The sequence below is a fragment of the Gambusia affinis genome, linkage group LG17 (assembly GCF_019740435.1).
Source record: "Gambusia affinis linkage group LG17, SWU_Gaff_1.0, whole genome shotgun sequence".
Taxonomy (NCBI): domain Eukaryota; kingdom Metazoa; phylum Chordata; class Actinopteri; order Cyprinodontiformes; family Poeciliidae; genus Gambusia; species Gambusia affinis.
Genome location: NC_057884.1, coordinates 19,921,090 through 19,948,039, shown reverse-complemented (window position 1 = coordinate 19,948,039; position 26,950 = coordinate 19,921,090). Strand labels below are relative to the sequence as shown.

The following is a 26,950-nucleotide window of genomic DNA, read 5'->3' as shown; positions in this document are numbered from 1 at the left end:
TCAAAATCAACTGGAAGGTCAAGGTTGATTGTTGTTGTTTTTCCTCAACAAGCGTAAAAAATAATGTGTGCCAATAATTGTTCTGGCTCGATGATCATTTTTATGCAGTTTATTGCCATAGTTACACTGTTCAAAGTACCAGTTATGCCTTTTCTGAAACTGCACAATTAAATTATGTTACCTTATGTTGTTATAAAAATATCAAATTTGACAAAGAAATTGAACACCTTGAAACTGGGCCGCTGTCTCTTTAAAAACTCCTGACTTTTTGAAAACTCCGCCTTCAGGAAGCCATTACAGCTTCGCTCCTCTATTAACCCTTTAAGGTTTTCACCAGCCTTTCACTTAGAAGCAGCTCGTAGTGATGCGCTGTTCCACCAGGTGTTTGCTAATTGCTGCTGGCTGGTCTGAAGGAGCAGAGTGGGGAAGCTATGGCTTGGAAACTGCAGGAGGAGCTGCGTCTTGAACAGTGATGTCAGTAACGCGTTGATTTGTAACGCGTTACTGACGTCGGACCACTTTTTTCAGTAACGAGTAATCTAACGCGTTGCTATTTCAAATCGAGTAGTCAGACTACAGTTACTTATGAAAATCACTGTGCGTTACTATCTTCTTTTGTTATTTAATCATATTTCCTCTACGCGTCTTGTCGAGTGACCGACGTCTCTATGCGACAGAAATGTAAACAATGGAGGAAGATTTTGTTGGTGGAAAAACTGGAACTATTTTCAGTTTCTGTTGCCAAGTCCGATTATTATAAGCGGCTATGGGCTTCATTTTTTTTTAAGTCGCTTGCAAATTTAATGAGTGGCGGGTTGCGCCTTTTTGGGCTCGTTTTTGAACGTAAAGTTGCTCATTTGGGCTTGGAAATAAGCAGAGACTCATAATAAATCCAAGAATTTGTCCGTCATTAAGGTAGTTTTAGTCAGTCTCTCCGTCTTCATCATTTCTCAGATGATCCGTCCCGCTGTGTCTTTGTTAATGTCAAGTTAATATATTACCTCTGAATGACGTCGAGCTTCGCGTTGCGCTCCAGAAAACTGCAAACATTGAGACCAATATGAACAGCGCAATAAACGTGAAAACAGCCACGAATAAACGTGTCCGTAGTTGCCAATAATTATAATGGAAACTTAACGCCATTATAATTATTAATATTACGATAAGTGTCACAAATCTGTGAAGCCACCTGAGTTGTGGAGCTGCAGGAGGAGATCTGGGCGCTGAGCTTTGACACCAAACGCAGGGCCGTAACACAGAACCTGGAGGCTGGGGGGATTTAGAGGGGGGCTTTAAATCCTTCTTAGAGTTTTCCAGACAACAGTGGACCACACAAATTACTCACGTTTTTTTTTTTTTTGTACTGTTTTTTCTACAATCTCCTCTTCAGTTCAACCTTATCAGTGGAGACACATTGTTGATGTTACCATTATAAAATAACTTACAATTAAGTATTGGCAAAGCTCAATGTGATTTTCACAGGAGGCAGAGCGTTGTTGTTAGCAGCTGCTGAAAGTAACTATAAAGTTACTTTTAATGTAACTTAGTTACTTTCCAAATCAAGTAGTCAGTAATATAACTAAGTTACTTTTTCAAGGAGTAATCAGTAGTCCGATTAAAGTTACTTTTTCAAAGTAACTATGCCAACACTGGTCTTGAAGGCGGGGCTAGCGCTACCCAACGTTTAGCACAACTGGATGGTTGCCATGAAGATTAAGGGATTTCTTAGACATGAGCATCAAGGCAACATTATAAGCTGGTGGAAAGGTCAAAAATAGTCAATTTTACATAACGCTGTCCCTTTAAGTATAAATAATGCAGTGCCTGGCATATTTCTTCAAGTTTTTTTTTTTAATTCACAGCAAAAATATTTTAACTCCTAATTGAATAAAGCCCCAAAGGAAGTGTATCTGCGAGCACACGATACAAAATTCAACAAATTTACCAGCAATTTTGGAGGCGAATGTCTCCAATCTGCTTTACAGGATTCCTTTTCTACGTTCAGGCCCTATTAAACTACATGAAGACATGAAGACGAGGCATTGTCTCGGTAAATAACCTACCGCTTGGGGGAGGGGGGGCATTGTCACTGGTAATTGAAGAGACAGATGCCTTCGCCCGCGTGAGAAACCCTCCATGGACTCAGACCGTGAGAGGGACAAGCTGGTGCTTCAAAGATTGCACCCAATGGGGGGATAAAACTAATCAAGAATGCAGACTGAAATATTTATGCTGATAATGCAAAATCCTTCAGCTTGGCGAGTTGATGGGGCGAAAGTGTTGCTGCGCGCTGAACGAGGACGTCATCCTAAAGAGAACTCTGCTGCCATCTGTTATCATGAGTCTCCGGGTTCCTCTGGTTATAGGTTTTCACACGAGAGTAATTCTTAGCCACTCTCTGAAATGTTCCCGCCGGGGAGACGGGAAGCAAGATGGCAGTTTAGAGCACTAAACTCACTCCTCCGCTCGCATCAACAGGGACTGCTGCTGGTTCTTGATGTCATTTTAATGGAGCCGCTTGTATTCTCCAGAGCGCATTCCTCTCAAGCCGTTTCCAGTCACAACACCGGCGCCGTCCGGAAGTACCTCCCTGAAAATGGTCTCCAAAATGAAAAGAATAGGCGCTATGATGACATACGCCCACAAGCTCAGAGCCTTGGTGGCCACTGCAAGCAGCGATTTCTTTTTTTTTTCAGTCTCCAGTGAAAACAAGGACTTGAAAAAAGGTTGAATTTTAGATCTGAAAGCTTATAACTGTTGGAAATTTAAAAATTTTCACAGTACAATGTGAAGAATAAATTAAGTTAACATACAGTATCAAATATTGCATGTTTTTGAGAAAACTCGAGTTCAAAACATACAATAATTACAATTTTGTGAAATAAAAGAGAATAGAAAGTGAAGTATGTTCCCTTGTTTGCATAATAGATGTTCACAAAACAGAAACCTGCAAACAAAACGTCTCTGCATGTGACTTTAAAGTTAAAAGTAGATACTTTGGTCACTGTCCAATAGAATTAAGGCATAAAATTTGTGCCAATCAGTGCAGCAAATCAGAAGAGACGTTGCTGCACCGGCAACCAAGGGCATATTAAAGGACGGAGAATGGAAGCACTTAATATTTATTTTTATTGCAGATAGCTACTGCATGGTTTAAATGTACATATTTGTTTGATAGAGAAGCTGCATAATTTTAGAGCATATTTTTAATAAGGAAAAACTCAAAAATGAGTTTTTAATTTTGAAAATAGCATTTAATTTAAAAAAACTTCTAGAAATAAAACTGAAATGGTAATTTTCAGACATTTTAAAGGAAGTCGCTTTTCTTATATAACATTTGGTTCATTCGGGTTGCAGGCAAGAGCAGGATTTAAACAGACAACAGGAAGTGACAAAATTATATATATTTTTCACAATATAAATCATTTTTTTCTCTTCTTTAGATGCATGTGTAGCTGTAAAATTAGATCCGCCTGTTTATCTGACCAGAATGAACAGCTTTGGTTATCTTTAGCTCGGTGAGAAGTTAACAGTGTTCTCATCTTGAAGCTGCATGTGATAAACAACCAATAAATTCAACATATAATAGCAAAAAGTTGTGAGGCTGGAGATAATTACCCCAAATTGTCCTGAATTTTCCCGTCAGTGGGACAATAAAGGCCATTTCTCTTCTAATTAGAAAACTGCTAAATCAACTCCAGCATTAGACATCTCGAAGAGAAACGGACTGGATGTGCTGTAGGAGAAAGATAAGCATATCATAATGAAGATAAGATTGTTTTGTGACTTCCTTGAGACTTTAAAGAGCACTTTCAAGTTCCCCTCAGTGAAGTAGCTTGCATCTTCTTACATAATTAATACAAAACTACAGAAGAAGAAAGCAGCAATGAGGCACAAGATGAAGTTAAGGATCCATATAAAAATCTCTCTTCCTTTAAGATGAAAAATAAATTCTTCTTGTTTTTAACATGCAGGCAGCAGAGAGTGACAGAAAACATGGAGGGCAAGGGAAATTGAACAAAACAAGCACCTCACAGCAGCGTATTGAACCGTGGAAGCTGCTGTCATGTCGGATGTAGCCCAGCCGTCGGGCCAGCAGGGTGCCATGTCTGCTTCTTTTTTAATCATTCTTTCAGCTTCATTTAAAAGTTTTTTTTTTCTCCTCATCCTTTCCAACACTTCAGGCAAGTATTTTCCATCCTCCAGAGGAGCGCGTACCCTATACTTTACCTTTGTGACCTTAATTTGAGCCCTCCCTCAGGCTGCAATGCACAGCTGTAATTAGTATAAAGTGAGCTCTTCAGTCATGCATGAAAGCGGCGACTCCACGCAGGAAGAGGACCAGAGCTTCATCTGAGCCACACTGTCAATCAGCCAACAATATTTTACATTTTCCAGCGAATCTAAATGTGTCCCGCTGTGCCACCGAGGCGCAGATCTAATAAATGTTTGCATGAGCACTAATGACCCTGCATTCATTACAGCTGGCAAATGTAATCTACTAACAAGGTGCATTCTGTTAATTAATGGTGTGGTTGGAAAGTACAGAATGAAGATGAAAGAACATACATCTCAGATGCTGTGCAAAGTCTTCAGCCCTGCATTTATTTGCGGTTTGAAGCTGAAGCTTCTCATTTTTGGACTTGGAGAATTTCATTTTAGGGAAAAATGTAAACACATTTCAGTGTTGCATAAGGGTGTTAATGAAAGCTGATTGCAAACTTGCAACACAACCAGCCTAGGATCCTTCTGGGTCTCCAATAAGTTTACGTTAAAGGTGACCCTCATTTAGGTCATGAAGAACTTGCATTGCAATTTTGATAATCAATCAAACATACAATTGTGCGATATTGCCTATTGTTTGAGTCTGGAATGACTGGCTTTATCAACCAACAGAACAGCAAACAGTTACCAACGGGTTCCAAGCGCCACTCAACAACTTGAATGCCCAAAATAAAATATGTAAAACAGATTACATTTAATCCCAGAGGTAAACGAAGAAATCCAGACACAAATCAACCAGAAAAAAGACAAATTAGGTTAAATATTTACCTACAAGCAACTACTTTTCCTTTACTGTGTAAAGTTAAATTACACTGAATGTGTTCTGTTTTAGATCAGGTAGAATTGCTAGAATTATTTTTATTTTCTAAATGTCTAAATAATGAGCAACATAAGATTTTAGCAACTAGCAAAACTCCCTTTTTTTTTATCCATTTCCCCCCAAAGTACTCTAGAAACTCCTTTTAAAAATATTTAAAAACATATTTAACAAAGCTAAAGGATATTTTCAAAATTATAGCCTCAACACTGCATAATTATTTGCATATTAATCAATCAATAAAGATTGTTTGTATAGCACTTTCCCTTGTCCTTTTATCCTGGTAATAATATTCAGGTGATAGAAGGCTGACTTTGTAACTGTCTTTATGTTGCTCTGAATGTTCAGGTTTGATACCAGATCCAAAGACAATAACTTCACTTTTGTTTCTGTTCAGCTGGAGAAATTAAGACACATCCACGTATTGTTATAACCATCTGTTGCGTTGATGGATGTGTTTAGAGTTACCTGGTGATATCGTAAAGTAGAGCTGTGTATCACCTGCATAACTATGGTAGATAATCTTATTTTCTGTTACAGCGTAAGCTCATGGGAGCATATAGACATTGAATAGGAGGAGTCCTGGGATTGAGCCTTGGGGTACTCCGTACTGTAGTACAGAGAAAAATCTCATTATTTTCCTCTTGAGGAAAATAATGTGATTTTTACATATTTCTGGGAAACCAATCCATTTAACTCCCACAGAAGTATCTGTTCAGACTTCTCCAGATGAACAATAATGCTCTGAAACAGACTGGTGACTTTGCATTTCTATCTGGCCTGTATTTCCAAACAGCTGATCAGATTAACACAGATATTCAAATACAGATCACCTTTTACCCAAACAAGATGGCATAACAGACAGGATAAAACAGACACACACAAACAGACTGTAAACTCTTCCAACTTCTAAGGTCAAATTTTATCCTCACTGAGACTAACTCAGTCGCAGAAACATTTGGCTGTTGTCAGAGAAGCATTCGCCAGGCGGCATAAGATATCTTCAGATATTTTCTACTGATCCGCTGCTACTCACCGTCTGATACGTCACAATAAACTTCATCATATGGCCGACAGGCATGTTCTGCGTGAGGAATTCTCTCATGCTGGGCAGGGCCGGCTGGTACTGGATCTTTGCTGGAGGATAAACAAAGACAGGACATAACTCTTATAAAGCAACTTCAATAAGAAGGTGGAATGGTAAAAATATATTTTTCATGCAATTTTTCAATGTTTTCATGGCTTTGTTTGTGTTTTGTTTCTCATGGTTCGTCTTTGTCATCTACTCTCAGAAAAGAGAAAACAAATATATTCAGAAAGAAAAAAAAATAATCTGCATTAGTTTGGATTTGACCTTTCAAATACAAATGTTGTTCTTCTGAGAGCCATACTAAAAATGTCCTTGCTGGATCTGATGTTGTGGCCCGAACAAAGTTTTTATGTTTTCATTACGTCAAGAGGCGCCAAAGTGAAAAGAGTAGTCCTCTCTGAATGCCTGGCAAAATATACCAAGTTTTTCTTAAATGGATGCTTTAATTTAGCCAATTTAGAAATTCAGAAAGCTTTGGGACAATGCCATCTCTGAATCTCATGGGATAAAAAATATACATTTTTATTATTGACTGTAAACTAACTGAAACGTCTTTCATCTATTTGTGTGTAAACCTGAAAGATTTGTGTTATTCTTTAGCTTGTTCTGACCATCAGTAACATTTTTTAAGCAACGCTTCGGTCTGATCAGATATGATGATTTAATAACCATTTCCTAATAGCCCCATTTCAGCTGACATGTAATCCATTTCAGTGTCCGTTCTGAACATACAGAAACTTTCTTGCTTCCTTAATTGCCGGCTTGTTCAGCGGAAAGAAAAGAACTCATTCTTCAGACTAATTTTTGACAGATTGGAACCTATTAATTTAATTTACTGAGCTTATCAAAGGTACCCCACACAACGTCTAATCTAAACCGACTTTTTTCCACTAAGGTTGATTTTGTCACCACCACTGCACAGAGTTGACTTTTCTTGATTGGTTTCTACCAAGTGTTTGATTTTCATTATTTAAGACATTTAGGTTCATCAAAGTCCTCAAGGTTTAAAATTGAATCGTTTAGTTTTCAATCTGCTCCATTTTCAACCTTTTTTTTAAAATCAGTATCATTTCTTTTCATGACTACCAAACATCTTTGTCAATTAATGTCAGTATTTTCGTAAATAAACATGTTTTGTACTTAAATCCAGCCGTTTTTATCAGTCAGATAGGATTAATCACCTCATCATTTCAGGTTAATCTCCCCAGAAAAGAAACTATTAATTAATACAACACCTAAACTAATCTTTATTGTCAGTCAACTCCCACAAACTAAAATTACTTTGCTCGTTTCCTGCAGTGCTAATCCCCAGGAGGCGAAGCGAGACCATTTCTGAACGCCTGGCAGGTGAGGCAAGATCTGGCCACAAGCCAGGCTATTAACAAATGAACCACAGGAAAGAGGTGATGCATCATTTTTCAACTGTCAAGACCTGCCACTAACCTCAAAACAATGCTGAACGAAATTTATGAGCCACCGGCAGTAAAGTTGAGTAACTGGGAAATGATAAGTGGCAGCAAACTAATTTGACATGGTCACATAGCTGTTTGAAGGACACCAGCACATGCATAACTTAAAGCTCGTCAATATGTGCCTCATGCTGGCGCCTGTTTGTTTCAGCTGATGGAGAATTACCTTGATCTTCCTTTGAATCGGATACAATGTCTTGCTAAAGTATTCCTAGTACAAAATGTGACAAATATCATTTGGATTTTATGTAATAACTCAGCAGAAAGTAGTGCATAATTATTAATTGGAGGAAAAATACTTTAAAGAGCCGCTTTGTGTTGCACTTAAAGATGGCCGTCTCCCAGGATTCATTAACGTTGCACATCTAGTGGTTAACATTTCTGTCAGGTTTGTGCACACAAACAAGATATTTTACTTCAGTTCTACTTTGCTCTCAATAAATACACTTTAAATACAGTTTTAAAATAAAAGCAAAAGATTTTTTCTTACTTTATTGTATTCCCTATAGGGAATACAATAAACATTTATCTTGGTGTTTCACATAAACACCAAGATTGTGACAAGAAGGTAAGATATACATGTACATGCAATCTTTTTAAGTCGTAATCAAGACCACGTGGCATTGAAGGTACCACTCAAACTCATAAACTAAATGTTGTAAAAATGAAAAGAAAGCCTGAAAAAAAATCCTCTAAAAGGCAGTTTTTCCACTGAAGTGACAAAATCGGATCACTGCTCTTCACTTTTTCAGACACCCATCAATTTCTTCTCTTGGCCTTTTGAATGTGCATTGGTTTTTGGCACCTTTTGAAGACCTTATCGATCATTCTCCCATGCTTCTCTACAGGGAATACAACAAGGAAGGGCTTAGTCTGTCAACGACAAGATCGACTTTTCCAAAAAAGTCTCAAACATAAATGACTGGACCTTCTTTATAGCAGCTAAAGGATCCATTGCCTCATGAAGTGAAGCAACACCCAATATTCATGTTTTCATTTCTGGGGTCAAAGACTTTTAAAGTGCTCACAAGATGACAACTCAAAGTTGTTTCTTGCAAACTCTGAGTGCAGCATTTTTTAACCAGCAAAGATAGATGAGTCCAGAGAGAACAAAGACATTTTAGGGGTAAAATTAAGACTCCTGACAAAGAATGTGTTTTGACAAGGTTGTTTTTTTAGTTAGTATCGACATTTGACGAGAGAAAAACATTTTTAATGGATTAAATAAAAGGATAGACATTTTTCTGACTGCCTCAAGTTAAATCAGAGCAAACTTTTCTTCTTTTAGCTTAGCTAACACCAAAATTTATTATTTTTGCTAAATGCCAGAAAATTTGACAAGAAATTTTTTTGTAACAATACTCAAATTCAAAAGTTTACACACACTAGATCAATACCAGGAATAACTGTCGTTTAAATCATGTGACTTGGGTCAAACCTTTTGATTGGTTTTTTCATTTTTTTCTTTTATTTTTCTTCTTCTCTTTTGACTAGTTTTTTTTTTCCTTGCATGATTCCCATGGTCTTTAAAGGTTTCGATTTAGACACTTCCAAGACATTTTAAGCAGAGGCAACTCATAACTTCATAATTAATAAATTCTTTTTTCTGTTTACCCTACATCAAAGTGTGTCAAACTCGAGGCCTGTGGGCCAAATCTGGCCCGCCACGGCTTTTTATGTGGCCCACTTAAACACCGAGTGGCTTAAATATTATATTATCAATCAAATCAATGCAGTTTTTATCTGTTTACTGCCAAATTATATCAGTCAGTCCCTCCACTTTCTTTATAACTATTATGAAAATTTACACAAAAAACAAATCCCAGCATTTTTTGTGCCAATACATAATTGGGAGTTTATTGCAGATTTATCTCAAAAATTGTCAAAAAACTTTGTTACTTGTACTAAACAACTGCCTCAGCCTTGATTGATGTCAGATTATAGTCCATGTTCTATACACTGAGTAATAAAAAGTCACATTTACTGCCATAAATAAGTGCAAATATTGCAAATATTTCCAAATTAGTACCACAAACACTTTGACGTTTCATTGCAAAAATCACAAAAAGTATCCCAAAATCTTGCAGGAACTGAAAACATGTTCAATAATACTTAATTTTAACAATTCAATGATATTTTAACAGTTTCTGAACAGGTTTTAACTTCTGGCACAACCGGCCCTTTAAGACCATTAATGATCTTAATTTGGCCCAAAATGAAAATGAGTTTGAACCTTCCTTGCCTCACATGGTTCTCTTAGCCTTGACATGGTTTTCAATCTGACATTTCTAAATTGTCTTTACAGACTCAGTACATGAAGCCACATAAAGAATGATTCAGAAGGAGATGCGCTCATTCTGAACGCTACAACTTGATGAAAGATCCTTTAAAAATGATTGGATATGTGCAGGATTGGGACATAAAGGAAAGTGTCCCAACATTTTAAAAGTAAAATCAACCCAAATCATGCAATTTTATGAAATTCTTACAACACATCTTTTCATGGCATATTGAAGACCAAGTTCTGGTCTCTAAACCTTTCTTCCCCAAGTTGTCTTAATCTCATTTTGAAGCACCACTGCATTTCATCCTGCCTCAGTTCATTTCGACAAATACACCACTAGAAACCCGCTGACCTTCCTTTCTCAATTTCCTCTGTCACAGAGATCTGAGTCAGAGCTCAGGACAAGGCTTCAACGTTTTCCAATGCCGTCTTCACCCTCGTGCGATCCTAACATTCTGTTTGTCCTACGTGTCAAAAATGACCTGCCCTAACAAAAGCCTCAACATAAAGCAAATTAATTCAATTTTAAATCCAAAACCTATTTTGCATGATGAAACAATCTGATATTTATCAATTCAACTCAGTTTAATTTATTTTTTTCTGTTACACAATACAAAAAGACGATCAACAGGATTACAAGATTCTTTTTACCACAAGCCATGTGTTGTAACAGTTTTCTTTTACATAGTAAAGGTTTATTATTGTAATTATATAAATGTGTAGTCATTACTTCTGAAAGGGAACAAAAAGTGTGCAGGTGGGACGGTGTGGGCGAGTATTGGAGAGAGTTTGTGTGTGGCCTTTGAACTTTTTTTTTTCTGGTGCTTAAATGCTTTTACAATGCACGAATCAAAAATGACCCATAAGACAATCCTTGTACCCTAGAGGTGTACAGCCCACATGGAAACATAAACTAAAACAAAGTATCACTTTTTATAATGATGGGGTCAATTTAGGAAAAGTTATAAAATTTCAAGCCAGAAAAATATAGTTTAGGGTATTTTTTCTACAGGTAAACATGGTAATGGGTCACTTTTGACCCGCAAGACAACACAAGTGTAAAGCAGAACTCTCAAGCACTGCGAAAAGGCCTTTCAAGGTCCGACAGTGAAACATGAAAAGCCACTCAAATACATGCATTTTATCAAAGGATGGAGGATTCAAAGATCAAGCTTGCAAGTGGAAATGTATGATGAGAAACACAAAAGCTGAGGTTTCTTACTGTACATGCTTTGAAATTATATCATTTTCTTTATGTTCAGAAAGCAACAGACTAGAGAGAAAAATGCGACATGACAAACTAAAGGAGAAAATGAAAAACATGCACAACATTTTTATTTTAGTGTGTGGCTGAGGCAATTTAATGAAGGTCAGGAAAGAGCAGCAATGAATTTTTTTTTTTTATAATCATAAAGATACAAAGTACCCTTTACCTCACAATTCTGTGAAGGTATCCATACACACGGCCAATTTTAAAGAACAAGGCAATAATGACAAATGGATGCCATTAAAACAAGAAAAATTACAGCAATAAACTGTAAGGCCATCAAACTGGGAGCATTCTTCATCAACCATTTAATCTAAATGTTAAAAATAGGTTTACATCTTAAAGCAGGTTCCACCACAGACCCTTTAGTGGATTACCTACTCAGACCTCTGACACTTATGAAAATGGAAAGCTGTGCAGCTGAAAGAGACCGCCTCCAACATCCTTCTGTGCATATACCATCATTAAAGTGCTGTATGTCTTGTAGTAAAGTATTCCCGTTTAACTTTTTACATTGAAAATCCCACTAAAATCACAAACTTTAATATATTTTAATGGGTTTTATCTGATAGACCAACACAAATGCATGCATAAGTGGGAAATGTAAGAGAAAGATGTGTGGTAATAAACATTTGTATCAAGCTCTTAAATTGGTCGGTAAAGGTGATTAACAAACTGCGTCATAAAGACAGAGGAACATAGACGAGTCGGGGAGAAGGTTTGAAGCAGAGTTGGGTTATAAAACAACCTAAACTTTGAAGATCTCAAAGAGAACTCTTCAGTCCATCAATACTCAAAAGTTACTGCATAATTGTACAGTCATTTGTGTTGGTCTATTACATTAAATTCCCAACATCATAAAGTTTGGTTGTAATGTGAAAGAATATCTTTACCATGAACTGCACTTGCCTCTTAATACAAGTCAAGGTTTCTTCAGCAACAATGTTTCAATGTTTCGGCTGTTTTGAAGGTTTCTGGAAGTTTGTTCCAAATTTGTGGTGGATAGAAGCGGAATCCTGCTTCTCTGTTTGGTTGTGGTTCTGGTGATGCAGAGCTGAACCAGAAGACCTGAGAGGTCTGGTAGGTTGTAACAACAAAACTTTAATGTATTGTGGGGCTAAGCTGTTCAGTGATTTCTTTTTTTTCCCCTCCAGGGGGTCTTTTGTGGGCTCTAGTGTCCCTTATATGACAGTAGGCTGACAGGAAAGAGGGAAGGAGAGGGGGGAAGACATGCAGCAAATGTCGTCGGGTCCGGGAATCGAACTCGCGACGGCTGCGTCGAGGACTCGAGGCCTCCAAATGTGGGTCGCGCTATCCCCTACGCCACCACAGCACGCCCCTCGTTCAGTGATTTCTAAACTAACAAAAGTTTAAAGTTTATTCTCTGAGCCAGTGCAGGGACTTTAAAACTGGGTGATGTGCTCCATCTTCCTGGTTTTAGTCAGAACACCAGCAGCAGCATTCTGGATCAGCTACACCTGTAAAGACACTGTTTTAGTAATCAATGCAACTTAAGAGAAACGCATGGATGAGTTTCTCCAGATCTCGCTGAGACATTAGTCCTTTAAGCCTGGAAATGTTCTTCAAGTATTAGAAGGCTGATTTTGTAACCGTCTTTATGTGGCTCTGAATGTTTAGGGCAGAGTCCATCACTGCTCCTAGGCTTCAGGCCTGATTGTTTTTTGTTTCTGTTCAGATGGAGAAAGTTAACCAACTTGTTCACCAACTGAAATACACTCAGTGTAAAAATAATTTCATCATTTGGCAGTCTTTATTAGTCAGGGAAGCTTTGTTTATCTCCCTCTCAGCACTCACCAAGTTGCTCATGAGCAGAGACGCAAAAAGTACTGAGAAAGTTTAAATTATTTCCACTGTGTTGAATCTGGATGAGATAAGAATCACACCGTGTTAATTATCTCCGCCATCGCTGGAGCTCCCACTTCATGTCTAATCCCTGAATTAGGCTCCATTAGTTTCATTCACAGCACAGCAAACGCGCTGACCCAGAAATCTGTCTCACACCAAGTCAGCTGGCAAATCAGTTCAAATGTGCTGCTTACCTGTATTCCACTAACGTAAACAAAGCTCTGGACTAAAGAGTGAGTGGCAGATGCAATCGCTTCCACGCCACTGGCCAGGCCTGCTTTATTTACACAGCAGCTTCCCTCCATGAGAAAATGGATGTTAAATAGATGTTTCTTGGCTGATTGTCGAGTTGGGTCATAGTCAAAGCCAAGGTTCGGATACTTTTGAAAGAGTTGCCAAGAACTTAGGCTTTACTCCGCTGGATGAAAAATACATGTGTGACACGGCCTGACAGACTGCGCTACGCAGCACTTCCAACACCTCCCCCCAAACCTCCCACCCAAACAAAAATAAACTGAAACGGGAAAACATGTCGACGCGAGCTGCTAAATTAGCATGCCTAATTGCATTATACTCAAAGTGGCTGCTGTGAAAGGCTGCACTGGGATTTTAGTCTGTGAAGTGGCAGAATGAGCAAACGTGGTAAACTAACAGCTTTTCCATGCATACTAATCTCAAAAATGCGCTGAGACCAAACAAGTTCATAAATCATTGAGGTGAGTGAGGACAGTGGCAACAAACAGGATAGAAAAATGGCAGTAGTCATCATAAATAATGGATGGATGGATGGATGATGGATGATTGGGGAGATAAATCCAGAAGCCAAGAACAGGAGAGGCATAACTTATCGGGAGTGTGCCAGACCAACCATGGACCTAAAATCATCTTGTTTGTTTCTTCAGATGCTCTTTAATTTGTTCAGGAGTAAGATATATGAGAATTGATTTGAATGTGTCTGAACGCAAGATCTGTACACAACACATCCACGTTGAGGCTCACTGCTCTAGATCTTTACTGTCCAAAGATTGACTTCCACAAAAAAAAAAACTCACCAACAACTGCATCTGTCCTGTTTCCTCCCCCTGCAGGGTATTAAAATGAAACACGGCAGATGCTGCTTCCAGCTACTTAATGCACCACGGTTCCTTACCACGGTGAGGTCTCAATCACTGAGCTGACTTCTTTTTATTTCGAAGATCCTCATCAACTTCACCACGCTGATTTAAGGCCCAATCGTAGAACAGTGGCATGAGAGCTAAAGCAGTCCAAGCTGCATAATTCAACGCCGCTCTCAGACCTGTCTCATTAGGAATCCTGGCCATGTTCCATTGCTCTAAGTATGAGGCTCTGAGTGACAGATCTGCAGCCAGCTTAGTACAAACAGGCACAGTCACAGCTAGGCTCGAGCTTTGGATCCTGGCAGGCCAGCTTTGACTCCCATTTCAACTTCAACCTGCATCAGCTCCACTCCCCGCTTCCCCTTATCTCATTTCTCAATTTGTGCATCTTCTGTTGCTCGGTCTAAGTGCTATTCTCGTGTTTTGGTCTCTCCCAATTGGGATCTGAGCGAGAATCAGGGTTCAATGCATGTTTTATGAAGGAACTGGAAAAGAATTGGGTGAATGAACAGATGGGACTGATGCAATTTTTAGTTCTAAAATCAAATCAGGAAGTGGAAATGTTTCATTTCTCACTGCAGTTCTTGAGACTTCAAAATTACCTCAACCAAAGTTCAAGCTCCTCTAGATTTTTCAAAAGAACTTAAGAATTTTGGAGAGCGTGGTGAGAGATTGGAAAGAAGGAGGTGAAGAGCAAACAAAACTGGAAATCGTTACTTTTTACCGTCTGTGGCCTTAGCGCAACACTCAAAAGGAGCGCAACAAATGTCACGGTCGGACACGGTGGAAGACGGGGGCTTGTCCAGTCAGTTTTTTTCTTGACTTCCAAAACCAAACAAAAAATAAACTAGTAAAATGATAAATGGACTGAACTTATATAGAGCTTTTCCAAACATTTTGACCACTCAAAGGTTCAAAGAGTCACATTCGCCTAGCCGCAATCACAAACGCACACACATACATACACCGGTACGCATATCGTTAGTAGCCCACGACTGTGGCGCACGCAGGGTCAGTGCAATCCCACCGGACTGCGCACACAATAAAACTTGTAGGATCTAAATGACTCATGTCTCTTAAGATCACATACAACTACCTATTTTAATATGTGGGAACTGTCTTGACCCTCTGTAGTCTTCCAAACGTAGCTTCTCTCTTCGAGACAACTGCTAACAAACGCTCCACCATGTAGCTCAACTTGGAATCGAGTATTTTGTAAGATTATGCCTCATCAGGTTTTGTTTCCATCGTGAAATTATGTGTGGAGGTGTTTTTACCAAACAAAGCTATCATGGCCTCACAATGAACTCTATAATAGGCAGAATTTCCTTCAACAAAAATATGATCTGTTCATTGTTTTTGTGTGCTGCTTTCTGATTGATTTCAGATCCAACACAAAGTTTTTTTTTGTTATGTTTCCTAAGGATCACTTGTGAAGCAACTATGTATAGAAACAAAGTTAAATACCGATGATTTTTAGAGTCTTTGTGTATCTGTTCCTATTTTCTTTAGTTAAACTTAAGAATAATTCAACATAAAACAGTTTGGCAGGCATGAAATAATATGGCTTGAACAAAGTGATTCCCAAAGAGCTATTAGCAACAGAAGGATGATGCATCTCTTAGCTGCTGTGTAAGCTCTTAAAAGGATTTTAACTTTTAGTTAGCGTTACATTTTTCTAAACTACCCTTGGACTATACCATCATGTTCAGGTACAAGTTGTTCAAAGCTGTATTTTCTGACATTATTTTTCATCTTTCCACAACAACGAAAACAGCCATTTCTAGATTTGAGGTTGTTTGAAGTGCAAGTAAACAGCCTAGTGAAGGTCATGTGTTTGGACATGGTGGAGTTATGTATGTATCAAAATTTCATGCTATTTTTTTTATTAGAAACTCAGTATGATGCAGTCATGAGTTTGTTTGAGTTTGTTTTAATTGGTTCAGATTATGCTGCGGGGAATATTCAGCCGGATCACATGTGAAAAAAAAAAAACTTTCATTGTTATAATTAAAAATATTTTCAAAACAAAAAAAAACTCCTTGTGAATAAAGTTTATTTTAGAAACAATGCTTCATAAATCTATGCCGTCAGTAACTTGCTGCTGTGTGAGGAGCTGTAGGTAAAGAAATAAATTCTGACTTCTGGGTCTGTATTTATACATCAGTAGTCATGGAACTGACTGAATTGACAACATTAGGATGTTTGGACTGTGAAAGCATTTTTTCTCTGTATAAAAGAGACATCCTGTGGTGACAATTTTATGACACTATTATAGAGTATTATAGTGTGTTTCTGACTCCATATTAGAATATATATATATACACAAAGGAGTGGGTCTGATGAAAACAATGTTCAAATGTTCACTGCTATGAAAAGCAAAAGCATCAATGTCTCAATGACACTGGATTTCATTTTACATTTATCTGATAAATTATTCATGCATTTCACAAATCTTGTCTTGGGTAAAGACATTTAAAGCACCAAACCACTCCATCCACTCTAGTATAGTAAAAAAAAAAATAAAAATTCAGGTATCACTACAATGGGTTTCCATTTTTCAGCTTTTACTAAAATGATCCGTTGCTCCTTTTGAAGGGAATAATGGATCAGAACAGAGCGGCTCAAAGTAATTCATAAGGCTACCTACTCCTGTTTGTGTATCAAATAAATCGGGTTCAAATATTAAATCTTTTCTGCACCAAGGAGTCAAATTCTCCATCAACCCTTTGCAGCAATATCACTAAATCATTTGAGGCGCCATGATGGATGGGAACAGAGCAACTGAAATTGTTTCCAAAGTTGTTTTTGCCAGTTTATTTATGGCTTCTACTTGTTCAAGTCGAGCTAATTGGTCTGTGAACGTAACACACCTGGTTGGGGCTCAGAGACGGTGATATTTACAAAATCTGGAAAAAGCTAGCTTAGAAACCGATCCATACCGCTTCCCTCCTGATGTGTTGATCGAATGGCCAACTTGGCCTGAATTCACGCAACATTATTTATATCAATATATCATAAATGATGTTTCCCTTTTCAGCGGAGCAGCATTGAAAACGTACAAGAGACGAGATGCTAACCAGTTTTTTCCACCCATGCATTGTTTCCGTGGTCACTAATGGTTACTAATGGTTAGACCCTTTTTATTTTTACAACTAAAGATTTTATAGATCAACAACTAAATGGTAAATTGACTGAATTTGTAGCTCATCTAGTTTGAATTAGGTGTGATCAATCTGGTTCATTAACTAAATGATTCTCCATAATGCAATATTTGATATCTTTCTAACCATATTTATAAAGTATATGACTGTTAATCTTACTTGTAAAAAGCGTTTGCTACAAGTCTTCGATTACACTAAGGGCTGACAGTCATGACTGACAGCTGCTGTCCATCACCACCGTATCTTTCCTCCTCATTAAAAGTTAGACAATAAAATGACAAATTTGGTTTTCACCTTTGACCCAGACGACCACGTAACACCCTATGACCATTCCATCCATCCATCCATTGTCTGTACACCCTCCCTAACCCTGATGGGGTTGGGAGGGTTGCTGATGTCTTTCCCCAGCTAACGTTCTGGGTGAGAGGTGGGGTCACCCTGGACAGGTCGCCAGTCTGTCGCAGGGCAACACAGAGACATACAGGACACACAACCATTCACACTCACACCTAGGGAGAATTTAGAGAAACCAATTAACCTGACAGTCATGTTTTTGGACTGTGGGAGGAAGCCGGAGAACCCGGAGAGAACCCACCATGCACAGGGAGAACATGCAAACTCCATGCAGAAAGATCTCCGGCCGGGAATTGAACCCATGACATTCTTGCTGCAAGGCAACAGCTCTACCAACTGCGCCACTGTGCAGCCCCACCCTATGACCATTTTTAAAGTGAAGTCAACTAAATAAAAGCGACATTAGGCTACCAGGAGAGCATACGTTGTTTTGACGTCCGTCACGGCAGGTGGAATTTCGAAGAGCAAGATGCCACATGCAAAGTGTTAATAGGAATGAATGAGATTTGTATATTTCAATCATCTCTATTTATATAATTAGCCCACTAATACAGTTCAAGAAGTAAAAACACCAAGTGGTAAAGCTTTTAGCTGAGAACCACAAACCATCCATGAACAGTAATCAGACATTAATGTGGACTTTCCATAATAAAGATTTTATTCTGTACAACAGCCAACATTTGAATTGCAATCCAATGAGCCAGCTGATTATTGTAATTTTAGGTTTGCCGGTAATTGTATCCTCAGAAGGTGTCGGCTGATTTTCTCTACATCATTCTGCCTGGTTGTTACCAGTAACAGCCAGGCTGACATTTTGCTCATGTGTAACTGGAAAACAATGAAGGATGAGAGAAAAACAACAAAGAATCGTCTCTGCATCCTTTCAAAAGCATTCTTGCTACTCCAGGTGTTTTTTTTTTTAAACAGTCATTTTTCTTAATGCTTAGCCAAGATCATCTTCACTATCACAGGAAGGAGAAAATGAGTAGAAACTATTAAGACAAATGATTTAGCACAAGTTGAAAGCGAAATATGAAACATGTAGTTTATAATAAATCAATTTAATTTTGTTCCAAGGCTGATTAGAGGTTTAAATGCTAAATTTCACTACATCTTTCTTTTAAATAAAGCCTAAAGGAGCAACTACTGCCATTACGTTTTTACAGAAAGTACTGCTGGATAACGATTCTGTTTTCGTTAAAGGGGAATTTTCCTTTTCTGTATTGAAACATGCATGATCAGAACAAGTCGATACAATCTGTTGGGTTTCCTCAGACAGAAAACATCTGAACAAATGTGAAAATTTACATAGTTTAATATGGAATGTTTGTATTTCATGACTGGCTTCAAATGAAATTTAAAAAAATAATGAGCCAATAAAGAATAAAAGTCTTGTCTCGACCTGTCCACTGTTTTTAAGGCTGATAATTTGTAAAATAGATTTTTTATTTTTTAAAAAGACTCTTTGGAGCCCTGTCATAACATCACATTGTAAACCAGAATAATCTTAGAAAGCTACTTTTAATCATTTCTAAACTCTTAATTCATTACACAGAGTGATGCATTTAAGGCAGTAATGTTTATTTGATTATCGAGGCTTACCTGTAATGAAAGTATGAATTCAATATTTCAAATAATTGGCACAACAATATGAAATATTTTTTATAAAGGCTTCTGTGCCGTCTCTAATATAAACCCATGTCCTGGACAGTAACTGCACTAAATACTCGGTTGTGGCTCCTTCTGCATGAATTACTGCATGAATGCAGTGAAGCATTACGGGGCTCAGCCTATGGGGAAGGACGGGATGTTTGAAATTCAACCTTTATTTCATCTGAATATTATGTTTCATCTCATTTCTACCATATTGAATAGTTTCTGTTTTGTATGTGTGAACTAAAATTAGACTTTGGACTTGATAAGTGCATCTTCTTCCACCAAACGTCTTCCTTTCACTCAACGTTTTGTTATTAACCTTTTTTATGGAGGCGATCAGTAACTCTCTACGAGACTAAACTCTTCAATAATTCTCTAATTTAATGGAAACTGATTTTAAAATTTCACAGAAATGATGCAAAACCAAACCATGTCAAAGGAATCCATAAACCGTGGTGTCGTGGGCTTCTCTTCCAAAAAGCACACATTTCCAATAAATTTCCAATACAACATGTGGGTTGCACGAATTAAATTCTAAAATTAATAAAACCCTTGTCAATATTCTGCATTAGGAGGTACCTGTATGGGAAAATACATCGGGTTTAAAAATGTAGGAATTTAATTTTTGACTTGGAATGATTTTTACACGTTATTTTAAGCGGGTGAGTCCAAACTTCATGGTTCACGCCAAATGTGACACCCCTGCAGGTTTCCAAATGTTTCTCCTCTTGGTAACTTGATTGCAGGAAATCAGGCAGTGACGTGTTTACCACTTTCAGCTTCCCACATCCGAGCATAGCAAATGTCACCTTGCCCCTCCAGTTAAAAGTTTAGACCTCGACTCTGGCACCGGTTCCAAAAACCAAATTAAAGCAGATCCTGAGCCCGGAACCTGACCTCGGCCTGAATGCACTTAAGCCAAAGTGACTCCCGCACCCCGGAGCCAGAAAAAGATTGAGAAAATTTGTTGATACGAACGCATGGCTGCGCGGTCGGCCACATTTAACAGACCTGATGAGAGAGTGGGATATTTGCCTTCTGCATGAGTGAGGATTTGAGTTAGCGAGTCGAGGGAGACACACACTGACCTGCCAAATGAGGGGGGCATGTGACGATCACAGCCCTGCACAGGAAGGTGTCGCTGGTCGTCACGACCCGGGCCCACTCCGCATCCTGCGTAAACAGAAAGAAACTTTCATTTTGTGAAGAATTTACTAGTGGACGTCATCTGGAGAAGCATGCAATAGTAATTTGTTGCGAGATTGAAAAATCAATCACAGGAGGTACAAACAGGATGTAACCAAGCTGGGGTTACAAGTTGACCTCACTTGTAGTATTTTTAATACTTCTGTTGAAATTAAATTCACACTGGAAGTTGGAAAAAACCCAAATAAAAAATTAAAGCTAATTAGTCAACCAATTAAGTGGCAGAGAAAATGACTTTTTATCAGAAGTATTGCACATACTTCCTGAAATGTAAATATTTTAGCATTGTTTGGTAGGTTCAATGTATGCTCTGAATGGAGAAACTAGTCAACTACATTCTGGAGAATAAGTTCTCACATTCAAAGAAATCAGTCAGTTTTGTGACGTTTTAGTGTGAATTTAATCACACCAGAACAAGTGTTTTAATACTCACATTTCCACACTTTTAAATCCTTTAATATTTAAACCAACTTTAAATCTGAAAAGTTCTGGAGGTCTTTTCTCCAGAACTTCTCTGCTGTTTAGTTCTTTCCATAGATTTTCAAAGGGACACAAGTTACTTTTTTTTTTCTTCCTGAAACCAATTAAGAGTTTTCTTTGTTGTGTGTTTAATACTGTAGTCTTGAGTGAAAACACACACTTAAGGTTTTATCAAAAGTCCCGGTATGTTTCTCCATTGATCCTTCATTTATATTAAGTCTGTACACAATGCTGCAAGTCGGATCACACCATGGTGTTTCTATACACAAACTTTACTTTTATACATTACTTTCTGGTGACAAGTTCTTCTTAAATCCCACCTGACCCAACTATATTCTCCAGCTATTTCTCTGGCGCATCCAAATCCTCTGTGACCAACTTTAAACAACAAACCTTCAACAGTGGAGTCTTGCGCACTGAGTGTGCGGTTGACTGCTTTACTTATAACCTTCATGGTGAAATTAAGTTTTCAATTTGAAACGGATGAAACAAACCAGACTTACTACACACACAAGCTAGAGTTCAAATGTACTAAAAGCTGGTGTAGATGTGCCCTAAAACTGTCTACAAGTGCTCTTTGGTTCTTGTAAAACTTGTTTAAATATTATTTTTGTAAGACATTGCATATCAGTGGTTTGCTTTTGATAAAAATTACATTGTTTTCTCATTTCAGATTATAGCTCCTATCACACTCATGCAACTGTAGCCATTTCCGTATGTTATGTTTTGTAACTGTAATATCTTTTCTCTTTTTGAGTCCATTAACTTTTACTAATCGTACTACTCTGAGAAACACTTTGGTAATGAGAAACCGAAACTAATTAACCTTTAAAAGCTATTATTTGATATTGAACCAGCTGGTATCGATTTGCACATAGCAGCAGACAGATTTCTGCTGTTTTTTTTTAGCCTTCTTGGTGCATGTTTGCTACATATTCCCTGTCCAATTCACTTCATTACACAACTTGATTTATGGACTAATTTGTTTTGATTTCTTTGAGTGTGTGTGGAACACATACAAATGTCCAGTTGCTCTGGCGTGAATTTGATGTCAACAGAAATAGTGGAAATATAAGTTCTGATCTGAAATATACTTCTTTACCTGCTGTGTCTGTGTATATTTGGTAGAGTGTCCTGAATTGTAAAATTCTTTAAGTAAAGCTACGTATTTCTGCTTACCATTATGTTTGCGCTGCCACTGGAGAACTATCAAATGCATGAAATAAATCTCAGGGAACGTACAATACATTCCCCAAGCATTGACACCGGCTTTAAATAGCTGTATCTTTTACAGAGAGAGGAAACTCTGACCATTATTCTTTGCAACGGCCTCTAGATTCACTCTTCCATTTAGCTCACAGTGCAGATTTTCTATACTATATAGGTCTGGGGATTCAAACAGAAATTGAATTTGAGTCTGATGAGTCATATCTTTGGTGATTTTTACATTTTAGTTCACTATCCTGCTGAAAGACCCAGTGACGACTCATGTCCAGCTTCCTTGGAAAGGTCATGACAGTTTTTTTTATTCTAAATGTCAAAATACTTTCAAGCAGGTCGTGATGCCATGAACTCCATCTGGGCTCTCAGAGCCAGTGAGAAAAAAAGAAGTACAGCAATGGCACATTAGTTTTATTACAGTAGATGTTCTACAAGTTTTAGACAGGAAGCAATAAGAACATAAAAATAAAACTCTGTGGATTCTGGCTCATTATGTGTTCAGATGAAACTCCATATGGCTGCAGCTCTAAGTTACACAAAGAGGACAGCATGAGTTGTGCATATTTCCCTTCACTGTGTCAGTGGAAAGTGTCAGATGACCAGGAGGAAGAAGACATTGCCACACATCGTTGATATCAACTCCCATGGATCTGGACCAAACGGTCATGTTCTGTCCAAACTGGCACGAAAATATCAGCCATCTTGTTCGACTTTCAGCCGTAGAACTCACATTTTCACACGAAGCTCAGCAAGTCAGGAATAACTTTATATCTTCCCCGTTTCTCTCCATCAGTGAAAATCATCCATACATTAAATGAATTATTGATATGCTGTTCCTGAGATAAAAATTACATCATTACTTTAGATAAGTTAGTCAAGAAACTGAATTAGCAAAGTGCTCTAACTGAATGCCATCCATGTCATCATCCAATGCAAATGCACCAGATTAACATCGGTCCTCCTCAGTCAGGCTGGTAGACAGCATGTACCACAAGACTCCTGCTGTTCCACTTCTTGTTGATTCTCCACACGGGAACGAAAAATAAATGATTAAACTGAGCTAGCAGCACTTTCTGAATGAATCACAGGCTGTGAATCACAGTTACAGCCACTCTTTTCAATTTCTATCAATAACAGAAAGAAAAGATCCAAAAGTCGAGACTTGAACTCCAGACATACTCTGACTGATGCTCCACCTCCTGCTACTTTAACCTCAAGTGTGATCTGCACGTTTAGATTATGATAGATGGTACATAAAGGTGCAGGTTGAACCATCCAAGGCCTCACAGATGGGTCGGCGTAATCCATTTATATGCCAAGTCAGGTTCTGAGGGAGACAGACATCCAAAAACTCTGGGGACTGACAATAATTTTGATTAGAGAAAAGCACAGACATTGCTGTCGAAAGTGAAACTCCCTTCATCTTCATGAAGGATTCTAACGAGTTTGAAGGTCAGGAAGGATATAAACACTCCAGAGTGTTCTGGTCCTGCCTCAGGGTTTGGACGTGCTCAGAAAAGCTCCAAAGAGAGCTACCTCGGTCGCTACGTTTCTATAACAACCATGTCAAAACTTTGGATACTTTTTCAGGCGATGTAATTTTGGAATTGCATCGTTTTTATTAAATAAGAAATGCAATTTAAACCAGATGTGAAAAATGAAGGCGGTGATGGATATAAACACAAGAGATGTATTTATAATTCAGTGCTTATCATTCATCAGCCATCAGATGAGACATTCGCTGATGTTTGAGTGACAAGTTTAGCAAAATACGTAAATTTTGAAGCTGGTTGGAATAAATTTTTACTGGCTACATTCATATGAATCGTGTTAAACGGCTTGTTAAAACAAACTAATCACACGGCCACAAGTAAAAATATGGTGAAGATGATTTACTGAAGTTAAGTACTAGCATTTTGATAGAAATCAAACACACAAAAATGTGGCATTTTTTGAACTCTCACACACAAAAAATAATACTTGAACTTTGGAGTTGAAAAGGAGGCGTTCTTCCACCGGTCATAATGTTCTTATGTCATATCCCCTACTCCAGCGTCTCTCTGCCTGGCTTTCTAACTGTACGGCCAGACAGATATGAAATGAGGAGCAACAAAAGCCAATGAAGAGGATAAGCAGAGCTTTCCAGCATCTGATGATGTCACCCAGGACATTTTAATGTGAAATATCTCTGCTCACAGGAAATGGAGCATGTCAGAAACTTCAGTCAGAGGCTTCATCAGATTCAGTGCAAGACTGACTGCTATCAGAAATCCTTGCCCACAGCATCAGCATCCACAAAAGCTCTTAAAATACAAGTTACAACATTTAATTTCCATTTGGGATGAATAAAGCATTGTTGAATTCAACTGGTATTTTCCTTTTAAGTCAAGAAAGCATCTCTGTGGTAAAGAGTCTTTGAAAGATGGTTTTGTAGCTTCCAGCACATTGATTTAGGAACACTAATATTATTATGACATGGGCGTTCTGCTTCAGCTTGAAGTGCATCACACTGCGGTTCTGGGCGGTCTTTCAACAAGACCATCCTGGGTGTTAACACAACCTCCCCAGCTGGGAGAGCTTTTGTCCGCGCCAGCCGAAACTCTAAAGCGCCCGTGGCTGAGAGTGTCGGCGTCAATAAGTGTTAGCACTTTGATAGACGGGGCAAAATGTCAAGGTTCCGCCCTGCCTCTCACCCGGCTCATGCTGCACGCCAAACTAAAAGCTCCAGCTAACCTTGGCTGTAGGAGGATCTGGTGAACGTATAACAGATGGATTTTCTTTCATGTTGCAGTCGCCGTCTTTCTTCCGTAGCTCAAAAGGCAACAGAACTGCAACAGATTGACAGTGACTTGATAGTGGAGTTGCCTTTAAATAGAATCAATTGCCAGTTTTTATACAACCGTTTTCACCACTTTGGATTTTAAAAGAAGGTTTTTTTTTTTAACTGGAATGAAAAATCAAGCTGCAAGGCCTAAAATATGGCCTTTCTGACCAAAAGTATAAACTGATGAGTTTGAGATTGTTTGTCTGCTTGTAGCCGTCAGAAAAATCTTACATTTTTAGGGCTGAAATGATGAATCGTATTATTGAAAAAAATGTCAACTAGTTTAGTAAGCAATAAATTAAATACAGACTCAAAAAATGCCAATTGCTAAAAAAAATAAATAAATCAGTGCAGTAATTAAAGTGTACAAAATAAATACACATATTTAATTAAGATAAAAACACCTTTGTTGATATGTTTTAATCAAAAGTCCTTGGCTGGTTTAGTTTTAGCTTAGCCTGGTTCAAATTCACTACAGGAATGCTGTGTCATTACATCTAAGCAAAAAAAAAAAAAAAAGGTTTTTTTCTCATTTAAAAAAACTAATGAGAATATTTATTATTCGTTTCTAATATTATACAAAAATGCTAAGTGATTAAATGAAAAATCTGTAAAATGTTCAAAATTTTCACCCGATTAATCAATTAGTCGTCAGAATAATCAATTACTAAAATAATCGTTAGTTGCAGCTCGAATCATTTCAACTGGAACTAGAATACTTTGGTTTGCGGAGGAGTTTGGGGTCAAATTAAAGATTTTAAGGGGTCAAAGTCTGGTGGTTACATATTATTATAAACTTTAACATTTTATATCCTAAAGTCTGTAGAATTCAAGATGAAGCTCTTGGTTTTTGTAGTTTTTCGCTGCATCCAATGCTGGGAGTAAATTTGCATGGAATAATTTTTTTCCACTTTAAAAAAAATAAAAAATCTTTCCCCCTGAAAACTTTAAACAGTTTGAGATCACCTTGTAATCCTCCCCAGAGCGAGTCGGTCTGTTCTTAAAGGTCACTGCTAATGTCTTAGCATGTCAGGATTGTGTTAACACACATTGAAAAGCTTCAGACCAGCAAACTGTGAAAAACCAAACGCATCCAACAGCTTCCGACTGAAACCCTCTGGGGAAAGGGTGTGCTTACTTTCTTCTACTTAAGTTGAACTGTAGATGAATTCTGCAAAGGGTCATTCTGTCCACTGGGGCTTTTTGGAAGACAAGAAATTCTGTACAACATGCCATGTTGAATATTTCAAATTTTAGATTCCGTGAATGAATAAATAAATGAATACACTAATAGCATGACCTCCAGGAAATATGTAATGTTGATGGGGGTCTAATGCGCTCATTGCTTGGGTCTCTCAGCTGTGGATGAAGGGGAGAATCAGGCGGAACAGAGAGTGCCTTCACACGAGACAGCCTGTTAGCCCAGTGAGGAAGCTGTTATCTCGGTGTCACGCCTCATCAGTCCCCGAGTGAGACGTTACTGTACTCTACCTGCCATATGGCCGTCACAGCAGAGCCCAGCCGGACGTTCTTCCAGCCAACCTGCTGTGCCAGACATTCGGAAAGTTGTTGGGTGCCTCCCTGTGGAGAAACAGATACGGCTCCATGAGACGAGGCTTGACTTGGTGAGTGCTAATGGCCTTTCCTGGACCAAACCAGGGACGGCGATCCAATTTACATTTCATGTATGGATATGGACGTTTTAGCATGAGATTTCTGTTGAATTTCAAGGCTATACAGCTCTGGAAAAAAATGGAGAGAGCACTAGACTGAATCCTATTGAAAACCCTGTGGCTATTCCACCAAATACTGATTTCTGTAAATAATAAAACACTATTATTGTTGTTTCT

General features: G+C 38.2%; 1 protein-coding gene across 2 annotated transcripts in view; it reads right to left on the bottom strand.

Moving 5' to 3' along the window:
- si:ch211-127i16.2 (probable flavin-containing monoamine oxidase A) overlaps positions 1-26,950 on the bottom strand; it is a 67,643-nt gene that overhangs the window by 28,771 nt on the left and 11,922 nt on the right. For both annotated transcript variants that reach the window (XM_044144848.1, XM_044144850.1), the window contains exons 6-8: positions 26,592-26,681; positions 20,458-20,542; positions 6,138-6,238 (exon numbers count right to left, since the gene is read on the bottom strand). In XM_044144848.1, coding sequence (XP_044000783.1) covers positions 6,138-6,238; positions 20,458-20,542; positions 26,592-26,681 — 276 coding nt within the window. The remainder of the gene's footprint in view (positions 1-6,137; positions 6,239-20,457; positions 20,543-26,591; positions 26,682-26,950) is intronic.